Here is a 23,574-nt window from a genome sequence, read left to right on the forward strand (position 1 = left end):
TTTTGTGTTTGTGTCTATACACCTCACAGCAGACAGCAAGCAGAAGACACAGCAGAAAGAGGTCATGTACTACTTCTTCTCCTGTTACTGTGATAAAACACCCTGAGCAAGGCGATTCACAGAACTAAGAGTTTAGTTACACTTATGGTTCCAGATGGTTAAGAGTCCACACAGCAGAGATATTGCGGCAGAATGTGGCAGGCATCGTGGTAGGCAGAAGAAGCTGAAAGCTCACTTCTTGAACCACAAGCACAAAGCAGAGAGAGTAAACAGCAGACGGAAAAGGACTTCAGCTGGCTAAGCTTACTTCCTGCCATAGACTTCCTTCAATGAGGCCACACCTTCTAAGCCACTAGGAACAAAATACCTGCGAAGGCCTGACTTCCTCCAGGTTTAGGTCATACCTCCTAAAGTTTTCAGAACCTTCCAAAACAGCACCTGACTGAGAACAAAGCATCTATGGGAATCTTTCATATTCAATTCATAAGAAATGCTAAGCCATAAACATAATAACAAAAGGTACCAAGAGCTGCTAAAGCTGAGTTTCCCAATGTATCATAACGTTTATTATAAACATTTGATACTTTATCTCAATTCTTCAAGTTTATAGAATTATAGAAAGAGGCAAAATTCTTCCTCCTTCTCTGTATCTGTCCCCATTCAATGTGACTTACCTGATCAGAAGGCCGAGCCCTCCCTCTTAGCCCTCAGAATGCTCTGAACCCAAGGATGCCCCCACCAGAAGTACAGGTGAGAACAGAAGCCTCCTCCCGAGGCCAGCCTAGACCTTCTACAGGCCCTGGAGGACTCAACGCTAACAAATGCAAGAGCTTCATTGTGGGAGACAGAGAACACTTACAGGGCTGGGGATGGAGTCCGGATCCAGTTTCCTCTGGAACTGTGGTGCTGGTCCAGCCATCTGTGCAGGACCTCCAGGGAAGCCTCCTGGGTAAGACAGCTGTGCACCTCCCATCTGTGGTCCATAGTTGGTTGCTTGAAAAAAAAAAAAAGAACAAATGACAGTCCCCAGATCTAGGTATAAGAGTCATTGACAATATCACACTGCCAAATCAAGCACGCCACCAAGTTTGTCTTGACACAGAAACAAATCTGATTTCCTCTAAGGATGTCCTCAGGTAACCCCCGCCCCAGCCTCGCTCTGTCCACCTTACCTTGCTGTGGAGGGTAGCCAGCGCCCAGGGTCTGGCCTGGAGGAGGTGGGGGCTGATACTGGGTATTCAGAGGAGCAGGTGCAGGAAGTCCATCTTGCCTGTGAGTTGGTGGAGACATAGGAGAAGCACCAGGGCCATTCAGGGCGGTGGGGGGGTGGCGGCGGAACCTGAGGACCTGGCTGCAGAATAGATGGCTGTGCAGGTTGTGGAGGCCCCTGGAAGGCGCCTGCTGACTGGGGACCAGGTGGACCCTGGCTCTGGGGAGTCATGCCCATACCTGTGGACGAGAGGAGACCACGGCTCAGAGCCACGTATGTCAGAGCTCTGATGCATACAAAGCATATGGCAGAGACATTTATTGTCCATACACCAATCAGGAGGGTGTGTTTGTGAATTATATATTTCTGTATATATGGCGGCCACAAATTAAAATTATTCCACAGAAAGTGTTATGAATAGTACTTGGAGCCATCTTCTCTTTTTTCCAAAAAGAAAGTTTTAGAAGAACATAAAAACAACACTGCTAGTTTTAGTAAGGAATTTCTGTTTTAAAAAAGATTTAGTATTTGTATGTGCACATGTGCTTATGGGTGTCTGTGTGTGTGTATGCACACACTCTCGCATGCGTGCCGAATGAAGGCCAGAAGAAGCTAAAATTATAGGCAGCTGTGAACAGTCATGTGGAGTCTGGGAACAGAACTTGGGTTCACTGTAAGAGAAGAAATGCTCTTAACCCCTGAGCCATCTCTCCAGTCTCTTTGTGAGACTTTTTAACACAAATTTTAACCCAAGTGCATTACCTTTATTGATCCATGCCCTAATTTAAAACATCTATATCTCCTCTAAAATCTTGAATATAAAAGAAAAGTTTTGTATAGAACAGGCATCGTTCAGATAATTTACACCTTCAATAAAGTATTTGCATTCTGAATTTGACTTGGCCAAACGAGTTCAGAAGCAGATAGAAATAGCTGTGAGGGAGAAGGTTTGAGCCACTGGCTGGCTCTCCATTCACACTGGAAATGCAGACGGTTTCCTGGCCCAGCCTTTGGTGAAAATTCATTGCTTCCTAAGTCATTCATTTGAAAACTGGTAAAAAAAGATCAGAAATATCCAGGGAGGCAGTTATCCATACTTCTGACAAACTTGAGTAATAAGTTTGGCTAGTTTAATGTCAACTTGACACAGCTAGAGTCCTTTTAGAAGACAGAACCTCAGTTGAGAAAATGTCCCCCACCAGAGTGGCCTGTGGCACATTTTCTTGATGACTGATGTGGAAAGTCCCAGCACACTGTGGGCGGTGCCACTCCTAGGTGGGTGGTCCTGAATTCTGTAAGAAACATGCCAAGCAAGTCACAAGGAGCAAGGCTGTAAGGCAGCACTCCTCCATGGCCTTTGTGTCAGTCTCCGGCTCCAGATTCCCACCCCGGGTTCCTTCTCTGACGTCCCTGGACGACTGACTACAAGCTGTAAAACAAAATAAGCTTTCCTCCCCAAGCTGTCTTCAATCATGGTGTTTTATTACAGCAACGAACCCCCAACTAAGGCATAAATTGGAAGCAGGTTTAGGGTCTGGCTGTCACAGACCTGACCATGTGGTTTTTGGATTGTGATAGCATTTGAACTTTGGGTTGAGAAGGCTCTTGAGTCTCAGAGATCAATGCGCTGTTCTATTGGAACTTAGAAGATAATGCTGTGGGCAGTGCAGACTATTGAGGCCTGACTTGTGACATTTCAGAGAAAAGCAAAGACTCTACTAGGGTCACGTGTGTGATATTTTCATGTTAAGAATCAGAACCAGTTATAATTAACAAGAGATTAGAACTATTGGACTAAAGGAGGAAATGTTTGCTTTGCTGAAAAAAAAAATGGATGCTGGTCAGCCGGGGCCAGAGAATGAAGAGACCCACGTCCCTGAGACAGAATCTTCTGGGAAGTGTTTGCTTGGAGTCAGCATGCAGACCGTGGTCCAGAGGAAACCAAGGCTGTACCCTGTGCTGGCAGCCAAACTTGATAAGTCAGATTTTCCCAGGTGGTAGTAGTTTGGCAAGCAGGATGGAGACATGGAGAGCAATTGAGGTTTGGCACAATGATTGACCAGGAGAGGACACTGGCCAAGGTGAAGCCCCAGGACTGAAGGGGTCATGGAGAAAAGCTGAGGTTTAGCACCATGTGACAGGGCAGAGACCCTGAAGAGAGCCCAGGAGAGGCTGTTTGTGAAAATGCAGCCCAGCGGCAGCAGAACCCAGCCTGAACACGGTCCTCTGCATCAGTTCCTGCCTCCGGGTTTTTGCCTTGATTCCTGGCCTGACTTCCCTCAGTGATGGACAGTTATGGACAGTGATGGACAGTTGCTTGGAAGTATAAGCTGAAGCAAACCTTTTCCTCCCGATGTTGCTTTTGGTCATAAGGTTTTATCACAGCCATAGAAAAATAACTGAGGGGGGGGGGAGGGAGGGAGGAGAGAGAGAGAGAGAGAGAGAGAGAGAGAGAGAGAGAGAGAGAGAGAGAGAGAGAGAGAGAGAGAGAGAGAAACAATCCTGAAAGCAGTGATTTTTAACCCTCCTAATGCTGCAACCCTTTAATAGTTCCTCATACTGTAGAATTATATAATTAAATTGTAGTAACTCCCAATCATAAAATTATTTTGTTGCTACTTTGTAACTGCAATTGTGCTACTGTTATTCATTGTAATGTAAATATTCAATATGTAGATGGTGTTAGGCCACCCTGTGAAGGGGTGGTTCAACCCCTGAGGGGTTCCTGACCCACGGGTTGAGAATCATTGTCCTAAAGCATACCATGGAGCTGTCCTGCTACTAGAGTATGCATTTGTGCTCTCTCCTCTTTTCTGGTTTGTGGCATCTGAGATTTGATTCTGCCAGTGACCTAAGCACAGAATTAGAACTCTCTGTGAAGCAATAAGCATTTTGTTTTTCATTTTGAGGCCTCGTATTAAACAATATGATTTTAAAACTACCCTCATCAGAAAATTACTCTGTTTAATGCTTACTTGTGATGTCATCATTTTTACTGTTTATTGTTCCAGCAATGACGGCACAGTGTTCTGAGGGTTCTTCAATTATACTGAAATAGTGGCAACACGCTCAAGAGAAACCTAACCAGAGCCAGACACAGTATCAATGGCTTATGTACAAGGTAGCATTTTGACATGTCACACCAGAGTTATGCCTGCCTTCAAAAAGAAGAAATGATGAGGTGGAAGTTAAGCTCAGTGGTCAGCGGTAGCCTAGCATGTCTGGGTTCACCCCCAGCAGCATAGAGAACGCCGAACTGGCACCGGGAAGGATCTGTGACAACTCATACTTACCATAGCTGTTGATCTGCATGGAGCTGAACTGACTGCCCAGCTGGGTGACAGAGGAAGTGGACCCAGGACCTGGGTAAGATGACTGTGGCAGGGGCTGGCCGGATGCATAAGAGGGTGCCACATTATTGACAGGCGGGGGTCCTGGAAATCTAAGAGACAAAAAAGAGTGATAGTAACACAGAGCATCTTAAGCAAATGACATACACAATAGTGAACATACTCTAACACAAACAAGACGTCTGTGTGGTAAGACAAATGGCTCATATATATTGTGCATCACATCTTTAATCTTGATATGAGTTCCAAATAACCCAAGTGGCAGCACCGTCCACTCTCACTCACACTTCCTGTGGCAAGGCAGAGAAAAGTTTCTAACGTGAACACAAAGCCACCTTTGGAAGTCAGTTTGGAAAGATGAACCCGAGGCCACTTCTCCCACACTAAACTTGATCAACAGGAGAAAGCAAAAACAACAACAGTGTCAATAACCAGGAACCCCTGGCTTGTGGTTGCACCTTTGTGATCATCCAGACCCAGTTGTTAAACAAAATGCGGCTAGTCTGACATCCTGAATTCAGTAGGGTGCTCCACACACAGTGGGGTCTGCCACTGAAAGTTTGGGGTTGGTTTTTCTGTTGGTTTTTGTTTTCTAAAAAGTTTCATGCCGCTTTATCTTTAATGGAGTTTAAAACTATGTCTGCTATGTGCCCTTGTCGCTGTTTGGATCTAAACAATGGCTACCGAGCAGAGTCCCATCCTGGTGACACAACACAGGAAGCCAATGAATACCTGGGAGTCATTGTGACTCTCTTCTTACTAACTTTGAACTGTGAGTAAAACTTGAGGTTTCCCAGACTGCATGGCCCGATTTCAGTGTCTTTATTAGCAGTCAGAGCCCATTCTCTCTGGTACTGTGCCTTGACTTCTATCGTCACCCACAGGCCAGGAGCCATGTGAGAGGTGGGGGCTGAGGAGACGTCACAGCTCATTTCTAACACCACAGGCAGCCTCTTCCAGGTCCCAGGGGACACGCTTTCTGCAACTGTGTACTCCCTAATCTTGTTAATTTCCATGCTGAAAACTTATTTTAAACAAACAAACAAAAAAACTTCCCAGGCCAGCCATAACTTTCAAGTGCATGTTGCTAACTATTCCAGAACGGTATCACACACTTTGTCCTAAGTAAGGGAAGGGCCGACTCCGTATCCCACCTGCCTCACAAGACAAATGTGTCTATGGCACATAATTTGTTAAAGCAGAGTTGATAATGTTTTAATCCCAAAATATTTCTAAGAAAAATGCCTCTCTGCAAAAACTTTTAGAAGAGCCAACCTAATTAGATTAAGTACCCTTCGATTTCAATATATTTAGAGAAAGAGGATAAGTAATGATAGAGAACTACAAAGATAATTAAAATTTGTATTACATTGTGTGTGGGGTGTGTGTATGTATGTTTGTGTACACATCACAGTGCAGGGTGAGAGATCAAAGGACAGTTTGCAGGAGTCTTTCCTCCTACCACGTGGGTCTTTGGAATCAAGCCTAGGTTTGTACAGTTTGCTGGAATCTGCCTTTAAGCACTGAGCACTCTTGGCCCAGATGTTAGCTTTGGAGAGGAAGTGTTCCTTGTGTCTCTCTTTACTCCAGGATACAGGCTGTGAACCATGCGGCTTGAAATGTGACTCTTGTCTTGGGCTGACAAATGATTTCAAGAAGTGCCCAAAGATGTGACTGGTAAATGCGATGCTACATAAAAAGAAACATTTTGCCTTTGCTTTGTGAAGAAATGACACGTCATTCTCTAAAGCATGAGGAAGTGACACAGGGAGTAACTCTGTAGATAACTGATAAGAGTTTGGACATGATACATAATCCTAGGAAGGCAGCAGTTAAACGAGGAAAGTGTATTTAATTGTCTGAGACCCCAAAATAGTTTGCAGAAGTGTTTGACAAAAGATAACATTTTTTAAAATATAAAATTCCACAGTTCACTGTTTTTCTTTGTAGCCATTTCAGTTAGAACAAAGTATCTTTCAAACAGAAGTAGATACTTCTGTTTGTTTTGTTTTGTTTTGTTTTATTAAAGTTTAGCAAAGGTTAAAGATTTGGGGCTGGAGAGACTGCTGGTTAAGAACACGTGCTGCTTTTTCAAAGGACCATAGTTTGATTCCCCATCCCCCTATCAGGTAGTTCACAGTGTCAGAAACTCCACCTGTAGAAGATCCCGGGCCTTCCGCTTCTGCTGGCACCCGTGTGCTGGTAGATGCACTCATAAATAAATGTTGTTAAATTAAAAAAAAAGACTAAAAGTTAAAATATAGAATGAGAGATTGTACAACCACCAGATATTACTTTAACTCATAAATATCTACACTGTCCATTTCTTATGCATCAGGAGTTAGGTTTCAAAACTTATAAATTATCTCTTTCTGAGAAGCTTACACATTCTTAGTCTTAAACATATTGTTTTTTAATGCAACATCCATTTTAAAGTTATTTAGAATAGAAATACATAACCAAGCTATTATATACAAAAGGGAAAGAAAAATCAGAACACTTAAAACACCCTACTTGTTACTCTCCCACTGCACAGTGTGGCTGTCGGAGGTAGCGAACCCAGCCTGCTCGAGTCTGGGGATCCACCGGATGCCTGCCTCTTCCCCTCCAACCCCTCTGCACTTTCAAACTGTGAAAGCAGGTAGGAGAGATAAACCTTTTCCTATGACAACACATTGTGGTTAAAAATGACAAGCCAGAGTTATATTTGGGAGACTAAGAAAAATTCAGATTTTAATTCACTGTTTCATTTAATATCAGAAAAGAACAGAGCGACCACCAAGCACCCACTTTAAAAAGTCATATAACAACCAAACATTTGTCTCAATCTAATCTTAAACCTTGGTGGAGTTGATTTACTTCTCTGTTCAAGGGCTTCCCGTTTTTAAGTTGGAAATAAACGGGTCAAGAAGGGAGTCCTGTGTTAAAGTTTGTCAGTATTTGGACAGAAGGTGTAAATATGGGTTAAACATGTCCCATCCATAAGTCTAGCGATGAAATTTAACAGTATCTGGAGGCTACAGAGGAGCCCATCTCAAAGCTGGGATGGGATGCGGTCTCCTTCCCACAGCAGGCTGCGCAGACACTTGGTCCTTCCTCTGGTATTCAAGGCACCACGCTGGAAGCAGCAAGCAGCCCTCATCAGGCAGCGAAACTGCTGGAGCCTCCACCTTGGCCTGCGCAGTCTCCAAATAGGTGAGAAATAAACGCTTGCCCTTTGTAACGCCTACTATCAGGTTTCTGAAGCAGCCGCCGCACAAACTGAACTAGAGTAGCAAATTATTCAAGATCTGATTGAAACGAAATCTGTATTTTTAAATATTAAGCCTATAGAGCCGAGAAAAACCAAATCCCGTCATTTCCATATTGAAAAACACTAAGGAGGAACTGGAGAGACGGCTCAGTGGTAAAATGAACTTGTTGCTCTAGCAGAGGACGCTGGGTGTGGGTTCCAGCGCCCGTGTGACTGTAACAGTCACCCATACACACAAAAGAAAGGGGGAAGGCGCACTAAAGAAAGGATGGGGATTTGACTCAGAGAAAGAACATTTCCTTGGCATGTACAAGGCCAGGGAGCCCAGCCTCAGCACCACAAACAAACAGCGCCTACCCTTATTTTCATCCCTACCTCTGCCGACATGGCAACCAGTGTCTGACTTGGTAGAGTCTCCTAAAGACAGTTTGGGAAGCCGGGTCTCCTTCATTCCCTAAGTCACTATGTCTTGGCCAAAATAGATGGATTACAACTGACTAGCTGTCATTTTTTCTTACATTGAAACTACTGACTTTTTAAGAGTATAAATTTTAACAGAGTAATCTCACCTAGAGACACCTTCTGTAGAAAACTTTAGAAATACTTGTAAAGTTTAAGACAGTTTTCCTGCCTCAGCCATGATCAAAAGAACAAATGACTAGGTATGACGTTCAGATTTTATCAGTTATTTCTTTTGAAATAAGAGGTCTTTAAGGTTTTTAAAATTTTTTAAGGATTTATTATTATTATTATTATCATTATTATTATCATTATTATTTAAATTATGTGTATTTTGAGGGGTGTGTGCACATAACTGCAAGTATTCACAAAGGTCAGATATGTGAGATCCCCTGGAGCTGGGGTTCCAGGCAGTTTTAAACCACCTGATACAGATGCTAGGAACTGAACTCAGGTCCTGAGGAAGAACAGTATGTGCTCCTAACCACTGAGCCATCTCTCCAGTCCTATTCATTTTTATTTTTATGTGTATGAATGTTTTCCCTGTACAGTGTACACGCCTGGTGCCTATGAAGATCAGAAGACAACGTTAGATGCCCCAGACCTGGAGTCATGTATGGCTCTGAGCAACTTTATGTGTCCTGGGAACCAAACCCAGGTCCCCTGTAAGAGCAACAAGTGCTTTTAAATAACTGAGACAACTCTCCGGCCCCAAAATATCACTGTTAGAAAAACCATGTACATATCTACACATTAAGTCAACACAGTAACTCTTTGAGTTTGAATTGGCAAAAGTCCTATCTCAGTGACTGAGCCTCTATGTAGGAATGAGGTGTTGCCACCCACAAAGAAGGATTACACAGGCAGCTGTGGGGATGCATGCCTGAACTCCCTCACTTGGGAGGGTGAGACAGGAAGAGCATCACTTACAGGCCAGCTGTTACACAGTGACTGTTAAAAAAAGCTAAGCTGCACCAGTACTTGGCATTTTATTTAATTGTGTGTGTGTGTATACATATATGCACATATACATATATACATATACATATATGTCTATATACATATACATTTCATATACATATATACACATATACACACATACACGTACATACATATGTACACATATATACATATATACACATATGTATGTACGTGTATACATATATACATATGTATGTGTATATATGTATATATGTGTACACATATATACATACATATATATACATACACATATATACACATACATATATATTGTTTTGAGGAATCTCATTTGATGCTAAGTCACTGGGGAGGGAGTGGAACTCTTTGGCAGGATTAGAAGGATTAGGAAAATTTGTCTTGTTGGAGAAAGTTTGTGACTGACTGAGGAGTGGGCTTTGAGGTTTCAAAAGCCCATGCCAGGCCCAGTCTATCAGTCCATCTGTTTGTCTGTCTGGTCACTGCTTCTCCCCCACCCCTGCCTGTGGATCCAAATGTAGCACTCTCAGCTGCTATTCCAGTGGTTGCCTTATAGTGTCATGCTCCCTGGCACGATGAATTAAACTGTAAGCGATCTCCCAGTTAAATACCTCCTTTTGTAAGGGTTGCCTTGGTCCAACCAGTCTGGAAATCAGTCAGGCATTTCCTCAGAAAACTGGGCACGTCACTTCCGGAAGATCCTGCTATACCACTCCTGGGCATATACCCAGAGGATTCCCCACCATGTAATAAGGATACATGCTCCACTATGTTCATAGCAGCCCTATTTATAATAGCCAGAAGCTGGAAAGAACCCAGGTATCCCTCAACAGAAGAATGGATGCAAAAAATGTTGTATATATACACAATGGAGTACTATTCAGCCATTAGAAACAATGAATTCATGAAATTCTTAGGCAAATGGATGGAGCTGGAGAACATCATACTAATCGAGGTAACCCAGTCTCAAAAGATCAATCATGGTATGCACTCACTAATAAATGGATATTAACCTAGAAAACTGGAATACCCAAAACATAATCCACACATCAAATGAGGTCCAAGGAGAACAGAGGAGTAGCCCCTGGTTCTGGAAAGACTCAGTGTAGCAGTATAGGGCAAATACAGAACAGGGAAGTGGGAAGGGGTGGGTTGGAAAACAGGGGGAGGGAAGGGGGCTTATGGGACTTTCAGGGAGTGGGGGATCAGAAAAGGGGAAATCATTTGAAATGTAAATAAAAAATATATCGAATGAAAAAAAAAAAGAGTTTCCTTGGTCACGTCGTCTTTTCACAGTAATGGAATAGTGACCGAGACAGTGGGTTTTTCTATGGCTTTTCCACGCTCCTTGGCATTATCTTTCTTCAGACCTTTTCCTCTGCCCTGGCCTCCCTCCCATCTACTTCCCATCTTAAAGATTCCCCTCCCATTCTTCTCCCCCCTGCCCCATACCACTTGTGTGTGATTGTCCCTCCTCCATTATGCACCCCTCAACGCAAACACAAGGGCCCCTTTCTAATGTCCTGACTTCTAAAGTACCCCAATTTAAACATACATATCTGCAGACCCAAAGATGGCTTCCAAAAAAATATAAGAGGGGACATATGGCATTTGTCTTTCTGGGTATGGGTGACCACACTCAGAACGGTTATATCCAGTCCCATCCATTTACCTGAAGACTTCACTTTTCTTCACAGCTGCATACAACTCTACTGTGCACCAGCTTTGTCCTTTCATTGCCCATTCCTCAGCTGGGGGAGACCTAGGCTGTCTGCACTTCCTGGCTATTATGAATAGCACAGCATTGACCATGGATATGCAGTAACTCTGGAGTGGGATACAGAGACCTTCAGGTATATGCCCAGGAGTGGTGCAGCTGGACCATGTGGTAGATCTGTTTATTTTTAGCTTTATAAGAACCCACATTACTCTCCTTCCTGGCTGGCTACACCAGTTTACACTCCCACCTCCAAAACAGCCCAGGCTACTGCTATGACTGGCAGTGATATTGCTGCAGAACTTCATAGTAAGACCCTTTTGCTAAAGATACAGCATACTTGAGTCACAGGACATGGAAAAGCCAAGCTGACGCTGAACTGAAAGTGAAACTGAAAACCTATCGGCTGATTTTCTTTTTTTAATTATAATTTTTTATTTTCTACATTCTTTCTTCCCAGTTCCCCCCCTCCCCATAAGTTCCCCAAGCCCTCTTCCCTCCGCCCATTCTCCTATCAACCCAATCCTCCTACTTCTCTGTCCTGGTGCTCCCCTACAATGCTGGAACAAGCCTTTTCAGGACCAGGGACCTCTCCATCCTTCGGCTGGTTTTCCAGGTGTTAGAAGTTACTATGCAGAGTGCCAGGAGGGGGGTCAGCAACAGGTCTCATTCAGCGGCCACAGCTGTCAACCCAGCAGACTACGGGGATGACCACCACACGCGGTAAGATGCATCACCGTTGGAATAGTGGCACTGAGGATTCTGGGGGAAACCAAGCGCTACTGGATGTAAGGCCTGCCCTACAGAATGTGACCAAGACCTCACAGTCAGGGAACACACAGCTTCAGGGGTGAGCCTATTATTATTGTTTTCTAAATGGACAGAGTGTCAAAATGCTCTCTAAAAATATTTATGATTATGCCCCTGGGACGGCATGAGAAGCATGAGAGTCCCTCAGAGAAGCTTCCTTTTACAGTAAGTAGAGGTTAAACAGAGAGAGTAACAGTAATAGGTCAGAGTGTGGGGAAAAATGGCCATGATGCTCTGCTCTGAAGGGGACGTCTATAGCACACCCGCTCTCTGCAAAGCTCAGGAGTCACTATGGAAGAGGAGGAGGCAGAGAGACTTTAGGAGCCTAAAACTGTGGGAAACTGCTGAGAAACGGTGTTTCCTAGATATCCAGGGCCATTGCACACTCGAGCACACAGCAGCCGCAGCTGCCTGCCCAAGATCAAGCCCACCCACCAAGCACCTCCATCACAAACCAGGGAGGGGCTCACGGGTCCTCACCCTCGCTGAGGAGCCGTCTTCGCCCGGGAAGTAGCCCCTGGTCAGTTGTCCATGCTCCAGCGGATGACCCTACACACACAGACATGGTGACAGTACCAACTGGGCTCAGTGAGATTAATAAAAATGAGCAAAGAAGGAAGGAGGACCCTTGGGCTCTGAGGGGAGCAGGGGAGGGTGATGGGACAAATACACATATGATATTTAGAGAATACATTAAAATTTTATTTCTGAAAAGTTTCTTAAAACAGAAAAGAAAAATGCAAAGAAGAGATAGCATAATGTCCAAGCGTTCTGTGATGTGCTGAAATAGTGGAAAATAATTTTACTTAAAAATTTTATTTTTACCCTATGCTCTGTATTTCTTCCTTAATTATTTTCAAGAGACTTGTATGTAGATGGCTATATGTATGACATACACATCAGCATATAACAGATTTAATGGTCAACTTTTCCATAATAGACATGCACAAAATCATATACTTACTTACTGTTGCTTTTTAATTAGCAATATTTTAGTGTTTCAGGGTGTGTTGATTTGTGTCCCAACTTAATACTCTCCTAAATCATCTCTTTCTTTCATACAGTTACCCCAAAAGTCCATGCAAGATACAGTGGCATCCAGCCTATGAGCATGCTACCAAAAGGATTTGAATATGATCAGACGTATTGATGTAGAATAATAAAAGTAATTGCTAGTCCAAAACAATGAATGAAAGGAGAGAAGAAGGAGAGAGAGAGAGAGAGAGAGAGAGAGAGAGAGGAGAGAGGTCACACACATCTGTTCTCCTCTGACAGCCTCTGTCAGCAGATTAGTGTGACTCACTCTCAAGATCTCCGTGCCCTTTGCCTTCGCACTGCCGCGTGTATATAGAAACGTGTCCCATGGGGCAGATAACAGGCAACCTGGTAACCTAACTTGAAAGGTTAGACTTCCCTCCTGACGTTTCTAGCTTTGAAATCTACTTCCAATTTTTAGGTCAATAGTTAAGTTGTACCCAGTTAAAAAATATGCAGGGGCATGTATAGAATCTAATTGTGCTTCCTCTCAATCACTGAAGTAGATTCTGAAACCGAGCTTTCTGGAGACACTAGAGTAAGGAGGGCACAGATAGCAGCAAGTGGACTTTCTATCCAATGACGTGGCATACGACACCCAATGGAACAGTGCTGGAGCTGCTGGCATGTCCTGAGCCTATGGACTGTAACGAATGCTGTGTGCTGTGCAAGGCAGTTTGCATGCAAAATCCTCACGACTGTGTATTAGAGATGTTAACTAAGAACATCATACTAAGTGAGGTAATCCAGACTCAAAAGATGAATCATGGTATGCACTCACTAATAAGTGGATATTAACCTAGAAAACTGGAATACCCAAAACATAATCCACACATCAAATGAGGTACAAGAAGAACGGAGGAGTGGCCCCTTGTTCTGGAAAGGTTCAGTGAAGCAGTATAGAACAAAATCAGAACAGGGAAGTGGGAAGGGTTGGGTGAGAAAACAGGGGGAGGGAAGGGGACTGATGGGACTTTCGGGGAGTGGGGGTCCAGAAAAGGGGAAATCATTTGAAATGTAAATAAATATATCAATAAATTTTTAAAAAAAAAGAATGGTGACAAAGCAAAGACATGGGGGTTAGGTTGGCTACCCATCAGTCAACAAGAGGACATTCTGAGAAACATGTCACTGGGTGATTCTTGCCACCGCCATACAGGCATCAGAGGGTACACAAACCTGAATGGAAGTGCCTAGCACACACTTAGGCTACAGGGTGTGTACATCCTGCTGTTCTTAGATCCAGGATGAGCAAAATAACACTGGAAGAAATCAAGTAAAAAGGAAAGAATACAAGCAAGCAATGCAGTGAAGTAGTTCTGGGCAGCTACTGCTGAACACCACAGTGAGACACAACAGACTCCTCCTCGAAGTAGGAGAACACTCGGAAATAATGATTAGTCCTATGGGAAGTGTGGGCTCGCATCCCAAGCCAGGGCTCCCGACCCAGGGCTCTGTGCCAGCAGCGAACACCAGTGGCACCTGAAACATGTGAGTAGTGTGTTTTGGGGTGAGGACACTCAGATCCTGCACTGTCACTACCACCGGGAATTTTCCAGCTCCACTATAATCAGCAGACTACACTATGCATGGGGTAACAAGTCTACGCAGCATGTGACTAGAGCTCGTTTGGCCAACAACCACCCGAGCCATGCCTGGCAAACATGGCCTGTCCCTGGGATCTCCACTGCTCGGTATGCCAGACCCATGCTGGGCTCATGAAGCCATTTCCAGAAGTGACAAAGAGATCCATCAGGTAGCCACAAACAGTGACCAAATTTGTTCTTTAAACCACTGATTCCATCTTTGCACTTCTTTTTCTAAAGCCCTGAAAGGGCAGGGAGGGAGTTTACAGTAATGAACTAACTGTCCTGGGTCTTCTTTCTTCTCCAGGACTGAGGAGATCACTTCCTCATGTCACCTCAGGCTATGCTACTGAGGCGGAAGCTACCTCCAGGTTTTCGGCATTTCTCCTTTTTTTTCTTCTTTGTTCTTTCTTTCTTTCTCCCTTCTTTCTCTCTTCTTTCGCTTCCTTCCTCTGTTTCTCTTTCACTTTCTTGCAGTTGTCCTGTCTTGCTTACTTTTTTCTTTCTTTTTTCCTTAAGATATTCTTAAACTTCAAGATCATTCTTGACAATTCCATGTATTTATACAATGCACTGTGAGCATATGAATTCCCAGTCTTCTCTCTTATCCCCCTCCCGCTCCTGTTCATAACCATTCTTCCCAACTAGCTTTCACGGTTTGGTGTGTGTAGGGGTGGGGGAGGGTACTGTTTTTCAGTCAGGAAGTTTAATTAGTGTGAAGCAGATGAACAAGAGTGGAAGGCTATTTCCTGGAGCATGGGCAACTTACCAAAGGCTACCTCGCTGAAAAAGATAGCATACCCTGCACCTCCATCCCTGTTAACCCCTGCCTACCAACAGCTCCTCAGGGGAGGAGAGGACTTCAAGAGTGCCCCCCAGATCCATGATGGAATACTGAGGACCTAACTTTGTGTTGGTCCTGTGCAGGTTTCCACAACTCTGTGCTTATGGTTACTGATGACGCCATGGCATTTCAGAGCCTCCCTCCCCGTCCTCTGGCTCTCACATTTTCACCCCCTCTCCTGCAGTATTAGCTGAACCTAGGAAGGGTGATGTCCCTGTTCAAGGCTGAACACTCAGCTGTCACAGGACTCTGCTCAGTTCTGAGTCTTCATGGTCATCCCCCGTCAAAAGGAGACTTTTCTGACCAAGGCTTTCCTGGAGCTGTGTCTGACTTTCTTTTTCTCAACGTATATTTTTTTTATTAGATATATTCTTTATTTACATTTCAAATGTCCCCTTTCCTGGTTATCCCTCCCCCGAAAATCCCATAAGCCATCTCCCCTTCCCCAATCAACCCTCCCCCGCTACCCTGTCCTGGTGTTCCTCTACACTATGGAATCAAGTCTTTCTAGGATCAACAGCCTCTCCTCCCTTTGGTGTCTAACAAGACCCTCCTCTGCTGCCTATGTGTCTGGAGCCATGGGTAACTCCATGTGTACTCTTTGGTTGATGGTTTTGTCCCTGGAAGCTCTGGGAGTACTGGGTGGCTCATATTGTTGTTCCTCCTGTAGTGCTGCAAAACCCGTTCAGTTCCTTGGGTCCTTTCTCTAGCTCAGTTCAATGGCTGGCTGAGAGTGTCCCCCTCTGTATTTGTCATGCACTAGCAGAACCTCCCAGCCATATCCAGCTCCGGTCAGCAAGTACTTGTGGGCATCCACACTAGTGTCTGGGATTTGTAACGGCATATAGGATGGATCCCTGGTCACCAACACAAGCTGTATTTCTTGAGCTGCTTTTTATAGCAGGCCTGTCCATTTATGGCAGCACCAGTCTTATGAACATACTAAACATGAATTTATATTTAGATTACATATATTTATATTAAAATACTAGGAAGTATTTCACCTATATGTCCATTTAGAAAAACAATAGTAGATATGTCTTAGAGAGACCTCACCAGGAACAAACAGGCTCTTACCCAGCTTCACAGCGGCCACCATGATGTCCTTTGCAGAGTAGGCTTCAAGTTCAATAAAATAAAAAGCTATTTGTTTCCCCAATAACAAGCATGCCATTATGCACCAGTGGGCATACCTTGCCCGGCAGATTGACAGTACAGTATACAGGATCCACAGCTCGGCTGGATTACTCTTGGGTTCCTGAGGCAGAATTTTGCTCTGCAGCCCTGTAGCTATATACCCCAGGTTAGCCTTGAACTCCTGACAATCCTCTGGCCTTAGTATTCCATGGTGCTAAGTGCAGGTATATGCCACTGTCCCCAGGGGTCCTCAGCACTGTGCCCCCTCCTCACCTACCCATCATGCCTTGGAGACTAAAGACAAGAAGGTCAGGTCACAACAAGACCTTTGAACCCCTTGCTTTGTGCTCGAGCCGCAGGCGTGCTCACAAATTAAACTCCTGTTTTTTTGGTCTCCTGTGTGAAGCTGCTCTGTGGTCCCATAGCTACATCTTGGTGGCAGTTACCACAACAAACAAAATCCAGCAGTGTCCGACTCAGAGGTCCCACAAGAGCATTAGCTGTTGATTTCAGCACCTCCCTTGTCTTACATGTAGGAGCAGGAATGACAGACAGCCTTCCTCAAAGACAGGTTCACACTAAAGACTTACTCCCGAGCCCCTCCTCCAGTCCACCTGACAACCTGGGGAAGGAACTAGGAAAAGGGGCCTCCGGCCACCCTGGGAGCAGTTCCAAGGTAAATGCATGGAGGACCTGGACTCTGGCTGGTGACAACAGCTGGTGGAAAAAATAACATTGGGATTTCCGAGCCTTCGAGGTGTGTGTGTGTGTGTGTGTGTGTGTGTATGTGTGTGTGTGTGTGTATGTGTGTGTATGTGTATGTGTGTGTATGTGTGTGTGTGTATGTGTGTGTGTGTATGTGTGTGTGTGTATGTGTGTGTGTGTGTGTGTGTGTGTGTGTGTTGCTGGCTCCTGTGTTACTGGCTCTGTCCCGGGTGATAGTCCCTTATGGGTCGAAGCCCCTAAATACCTCACGCTTTCCTAGGCCTGCCTCTACTTCCTCTTTTTTCAACTCAGTACAAACAAACAGAAGCTGCATGGTTTTTTTTAGCTGCTTTTTATAGCAGGCCTGTCAATTCAGTATTCCTTCTCTATCAAACCCTTAGACTACCACTGACCTCAATCCAATTTGATCTTGAAACTTGTATTAAGCACTTGCTGGTAATGAACCCACATGTGTGGGGCAGCTCTGGAGAATGGAATGGTCCAAGCCTTGTTTCAGTGTTTTGGTCTAGGATGGAGGGGAGGGGGTGTGTCTCACTAGCCCTGGCTGGCCTGGCACTTGTTATGTAGATCAGGCTGGCCTCAAGCTCACAGAGATCTGTCTATTTCCACTTCTCTAGAGCTAGGATTAAAGATATGTGCTACCATGCCCAGAATGATCTAATATTTTGTAAGATATACAGAGACTAGGTGTCTAAAGAAATTAGAGACCAACATGAAACGCTAAACAAAATGGAACTAACACAGGCCATTTTTTTTTTTATGTATTTTAAAACACAGACTAACCCTTCTGTCCCAAGCTTTTCTAAGGGCTTGTTTTCTAGGGCAGTAAACATTTTTTAGAGATATGAAAATTACCAAGAAATTAAACTTTCAACCAAGAAACATGCAAGTTGAGAGGGTCCTTTGGAATAGTATTTTGGGACATTTTCAAATGAGGGCTGAAAAGTACTTAGCTCACCTTTGAGGAGGATGGCCTGGGGCATGGGCTCCATTGGGGCCAAACTGTGGGGCTCCAGGAGGTAAAGGACCCGGAGGCAGCAGTCCTGAGGGAGCAGTGGCTCCGGAAGGCCCCGGTGGCTTCATCCCTCCTGCAATAGAAGGGCGCAGAGTTAAGGGCTTGTTAAACTACAAAGGGAGATGGTGGAAGATTGGGGCTGGAGAGATGGCTCAGTGGTTAAGAGCACTGACTGCTCTTCCAGCAGTCCTGAGTTCAAGTCCCAGGAGCCACATGGTGGCACACAACCATCTATAATGGAATCTGGTATGTCTGAAGTCAGCTACAGTGTACTCATCTACATAAAATAAATAAAAAAAAAGATAGAATATTAACATTAAAATAAGTGAAGGGATAGCAGGATCCTCCGGAAGTGACGTGCCCAGTTTTCTGAGGAACCACCAGACTGATTTCCAGAGTGATTGTACCAATTTGCAACCCCACCAGTAGTGGAGGAGTGTTCCTCTTTCTGCACATCCTCGCCAACACCTGCTGTCTCCTGAGTTTTTAAGCTTAGCCATTCTGACTGGTGTTTTGACCTCAGCATGTAATAAGGATACATGCTCCACTATGTTCATAGCAGCCCTATTTATAATAGCCAGAAGCTGGAAAGAACCTAGGTATCCCTCACTGGAGGAATGGATACAAAAAATGTGGTATATCTACACAATGGAGTACTATTCAGCCATTAGAAACAATGAATTCATGAAATTCTTAGGCAAATGGATGGAGCTGGAGAACATCATACTAAGTGAGGTAACCCAGTCTCAAAAGATGAATCATGGTATGCACTCACTAATAAGTGGATATTAGCCTGGAAAACTGGAATACCCAAAACATAATCCACACATCAAATGAGGTCCAAGAAGAACGGAGGAGTGGCCCCTAGTTCTGGAAAGACTCAGTGCAGCAGTATAGGGCAATACCAGAACAGGGAAGTGGGAAGGGGTAGATGGGGGAACAGGGGGAGGGAAGAGGGCTTATGGGACTTTCGGGGAGTGAGATGCCAGAAAAGGGGAAATCATTTGAAATGTAAATAAAGAATATATCGAATAAAAAAAAAAGCTAAAAAAAAAAAAGTGAAGGGAGTCAGAAGCTAAATGATAAACACAAGGCCCTTCCAACCTCCCTTAGCCAATCTCTCCAGAGTGGTTATTAGTACCTGTTAATAAAGGAAATACACTCTGAATGTGGTGGAGGTACCTTAACAGAACATGGTATCTCACAAACGCTAGATCACACAAAGAAAAACAAACAAAAAATATATAAAGTAGTAATGCATAAATAAATAACTCAATAAACCAGAAAGCAGGTTGGGAGAGCATCTGAAACGTATACAAGACAAGACTCAACAGCGCTTTTGGAGAGCAGGCTGTTACTTCAGCAAATCCTGAGACAAGCGACGGGGGCTTGAGTAGTCATCATACTCAGAGGATGTGGAAATCACACACACAGTGATGGACGCTCCTTACAGTGAGCACTTTCCCACAGTAGCTCCTCAGAGAGTGTTGTCGTTAGACATTCTATTGCTGTGATGAAACACCATAACTACAATGGAAGTTGTGGAGGAAAAGGGTTTTATCAGCCTACACTTCTATATCACAGTTCATCACTGAGGGAAGTCAGGACAGGAACTCAAGCAGGGCAGGAACCTGGAGCTGATGCAGAGGCTGTGGAGGGGTGCTGCCTGCCGGCTTGCTCCCCATGGCTTGCTCAGCTTGCTTTCTTATAGAACCCAGGACCACCAGTCCAGGGATGGCACCACCACAATAGACTGGACCCTTCACCATCAGTCACTAATTAGGAAAATGTTGTACAGCTGGATCTTACAGAGGCATCTTCTCAATTGAGGTTCCCTCCTTTCAGATAACTCTACGCCAGCGTGTGTCAAGTTGACATAAAGGAAGCCTCTACAGAGCACTTACCGTTTCTCTTTGGAACCGTTTTCCAGCCATTTTTCTCTTATCTTGTAGAGCTAAGGTGGCAGAGGATAACCCTTCAAGCATTGTGATGGAGACCCCTAAACCTTGTTGGCACTAAACTAGCTGTTGTTCAGTGCTGGGCAAGTGACCTCCTCTGAGGTTTGATCTTTGTAAAATAAAAATGAAATCTCCTCTACCCAGCCCAATCAACTTGACCCTACTCTCGTCTGTGTGACCTGTGACCTCCAAGCTGCCTGAGAGCTCTTCTGCATTGCACCTGGTTTAGGCATTCATCCAACCTACTTTCTGTTCCTTCCTCCTGCAGCTACCACATGGACAGATGGACAGAAAGACAGACAGACAGACAGACAGACACACACACACACACACACACACACACACATGATGTTTGGCAATGTAAGATAACCATGAAGCTTGCAGTCAACAGACTAGGTTTAAATCCTTCCCCACCACTGAGTAGCCATGACCGACAAGACCCATGGTTTCTAACCCTGCGTCCCAGCTGTAAGCTCCCTGCTCCCCAAGGAGGCCTGGGAATTGACTGAGGGCAGAGGCATGAGAACACTCAAAACCATTTTCTCGTACCTGTCCATGTGCCCTGACTTCCTTCTCATCTTCCTCTTTTAGAGTTTATAGTCTAATAAGACATATAGGCTATGGTTAAGAACACGCTGTGCTTTATTTTTAAAATGTTGTTTTGGACAAAAGTAGAAATCCACAGGCATACCACACACATTTCAGGTTAAATAATTACTGGCTAAACATAAGCCAGATACCCCAACCTGTCAAATAAGTAAGTGTATTAGTTCCTATGACTATAGTAAACACTGTGACTAAAAGCAACTCGGGGGAAGAGAGAGTTTAATTCATCTTACAACTCTCGGGTCAGACTTTGTCATTGAGGGAATTCAGGGCTGGCACTCAAGAGAAAAACCCAGAGGCAGGAACGGAAACAGAGGCCACGGAGGAGTACTATTTATTGGCTTGTTCTCCATGGGTTGATCAATCTGTTTTCTTATGCAGCTTAGGACCAGCTATCCAGGGGTAGCACTACCCACAGTGGGCTGGCAGCCCCCACCTCATCAACCATTTGATGGTGATGATGATGATGATGATGACAAATGCCCTATAAACTTGCCTACAGACCAACCTGATGGATGTATTTTCTCAGTCGCAATTACTATTCCCAGATAACTCTACCTACCTAGTGTCAAGAAGACAAAGAGCAAACAGAAGCATGCAAACAAACAAAGAATAAAACCAAGCCAGGATAGCAGGTTAGTGGCCATTTTGTCTAGACCCCACACGTGTCAGGAGACTTTAAAGCAGTTCAGAGGCACAAAGAGATAACTCTCATATATCTGTCACATTGAGACAGGTTCCCTCTTATTTCTGGACGTCAACAATTCAGACTCATTCAACTTGCATTCAGCATGCCTCCAGTGCATTAAGAGCACTCAGGGAGGACACAACCATGTAAGAAATAGTGACCCTGTCATGTGACCAGAGTCACAAAATGCAGAGGGCTTCCTAACCCCTCCTGGAAAAATCAATGAGGAAAGACCTCTGGAGATGCACCTTCAGGACAGTGACTTCTCAGAATAGCAGACAAGAAAGATAATGGGATTCTAGCCAGAAGCAGAGCCTGACCATTGGTCTGAGAGGGCATGGCCTAATCAGGGCGGGCAAAGGGCCGGGTGGACCCAGTGTGACGGTAAAGTGACAAGAACAGAAATCGCCATCCAGATTGGTTGGAGACTGACTACAGAGTCTGATGTATCATTTGGACTCCATACCCAGGGCAAAGAGATAGCAGTGTCATGGTGATGATGCGCAGTCAGAGTCTTCAATGGGTCACACACAGCTGGCAGTATCAGAAGTGACCGGACACAGAGACAATCCAGTGTCAGAAGTGAGCAGACACAGAGATGATCAGGTTCCCTAGAGCATGAGGGGAACTTCAAGAAAGGAAATCCACAGCAGGAGAAAGAACCACGCTTATACCACAGGAGAGTATTGTAGTCACACGCCATCTTAAAATGGCAGCAAGCATTGTGGGCTAGTTTACTCTGCAAGAGTGTCAGTCCCCTCCAGACCTGCTTTCAAATATGGTCCTGAGCTGGACAGACGGGTGCTCCATCCCTAGGGTCCTCTACCATTTGAATTTTTTATGCAAAGGGACACTTCTTTGGGAGCTCTGAGCAGTTCTGTGGTGTGGGCTGTCCGTCTGACCTAGAAGGAAGTGGGTTTTGGTAGACAGGTCCTGTGTGGGCCATACATCTCTGTAGACTGGATGAGAAGTTCTTCAGACTGGAGCTCTGCCTTTCTCTGTTTGTCTCCTGCCATCCTTTAACAAACCCTCTTCCACTATAATAGACTCTGTTATCAGCAAAGTAACTCTGACCAAAACAACATCACAGAAAAGTAGACCTTAAACGGGACCCTGTTTCTAACAAAGAAAAACAAAAATCAAAGAACATTTGTGAGGGGAAAAACTTCATCTAAAACAATACAAATAATGAGCTCCATGTCACACATGGGAAGCCTAATGACCAGTGCTCTCAAAGCTCTGAGCTGGTGATATAAATTTGTGGTGTGGTAGCACCTGCACCACAACCCAGGTCTGACCCCACTTCCGGAACAGTAACCAATCTGGCCTCTCTGCTTCCTGCAGCAAATGATGTTTGCCACTCAAAAGACACTTGAAAATGTACAGACATTTGGTTTGCTAAAACTCCCAGAGAAAGAGGGAGGTACCACTGGAATATGGTAGACACAGACCAAGGATGCTGTTAAATACACAGGGCATCTCTCTCTCTCTCTCTCTCTCTCTCTCTCTCTCTCTCTCTCTCTCTCTCTCTCTCCCTCTCTCTCTCTCACTCACTCACTGTCTGTCTCTGTCTCTCTGTCTCTGTCTCTCTGTCTCTCTCTCTCTCTCTCACACACACACACACATACACACACACACACACACACAAGGGTGAGAAAAAGAGAAAGAAAAAGTGTGCAAAAAAGCTGGCCCCAGATGTTAAGAGTGCTAAGACTTAGATACCCTGCTCCCAACACAGTACGCCTACCCCTCATTTCTCCTCCACATCCTCTAATTTCCACTGTAGCTCTTTCGTACTGGGGTGTGGCTCTTTCTGGTTTAAGTCTCTTCAGCGGCACCCTTGATGTGGCCCCATTACTCTGTCCTTTAAGGTCACCTCCCACTGCTCTCATGCTGAGTGTCTACAGCAGCAAGCCACATCCTACCTCTCCCACCCTCACTTGCCTTTCCGGTCATCCCTGTAAGAAGATGCTCCGTCCCTGAGCCCATCTCAGAGTCTGGTATGTCTCTCCTCATGCCACTGTGTGCTTCCCTGACACCTTCTACTCTCCTCACGCCACTGTGTGCTTCCCCGACACCTTCTACGTCCTCTGAGCGGCAGTTGTCAAGTTGTGTACTGTATTGTCCTCGAGATAACTAAGTAACTTATGGACTGGGGTTGAGACTATTCTATTTGTTGTTTTATGACAAGTACTTTGCTCACTCCATAAATCAGTTCGATAT

The 23,574-nt window shown here is 44.6% G+C and overlaps 1 protein-coding gene across 1 annotated transcript in view; it reads right to left on the reverse strand.

The window, feature by feature from the left end:
* Sec24d (SEC24 homolog D, COPII coat complex component) overlaps positions 1–23,574 on the reverse strand; it is a 106,296-nt gene that overhangs the window by 79,075 nt on the left and 3,647 nt on the right. Inside the window, 5 exon segments of the mRNA XM_052179302.1 lie at positions 860–993; positions 1,173–1,326; positions 1,328–1,449; positions 4,504–4,652; positions 18,043–18,172. Of these exon segments, the coding sequence (XP_052035262.1) occupies positions 860–993; positions 1,173–1,326; positions 1,328–1,449; positions 4,504–4,652; positions 18,043–18,172 (689 nt within the window).

This window comes from Apodemus sylvaticus, chromosome 4, assembly GCF_947179515.1.
Source record: "Apodemus sylvaticus chromosome 4, mApoSyl1.1, whole genome shotgun sequence".
NCBI lineage: Eukaryota > Metazoa > Chordata > Mammalia > Rodentia > Muridae > Apodemus > Apodemus sylvaticus.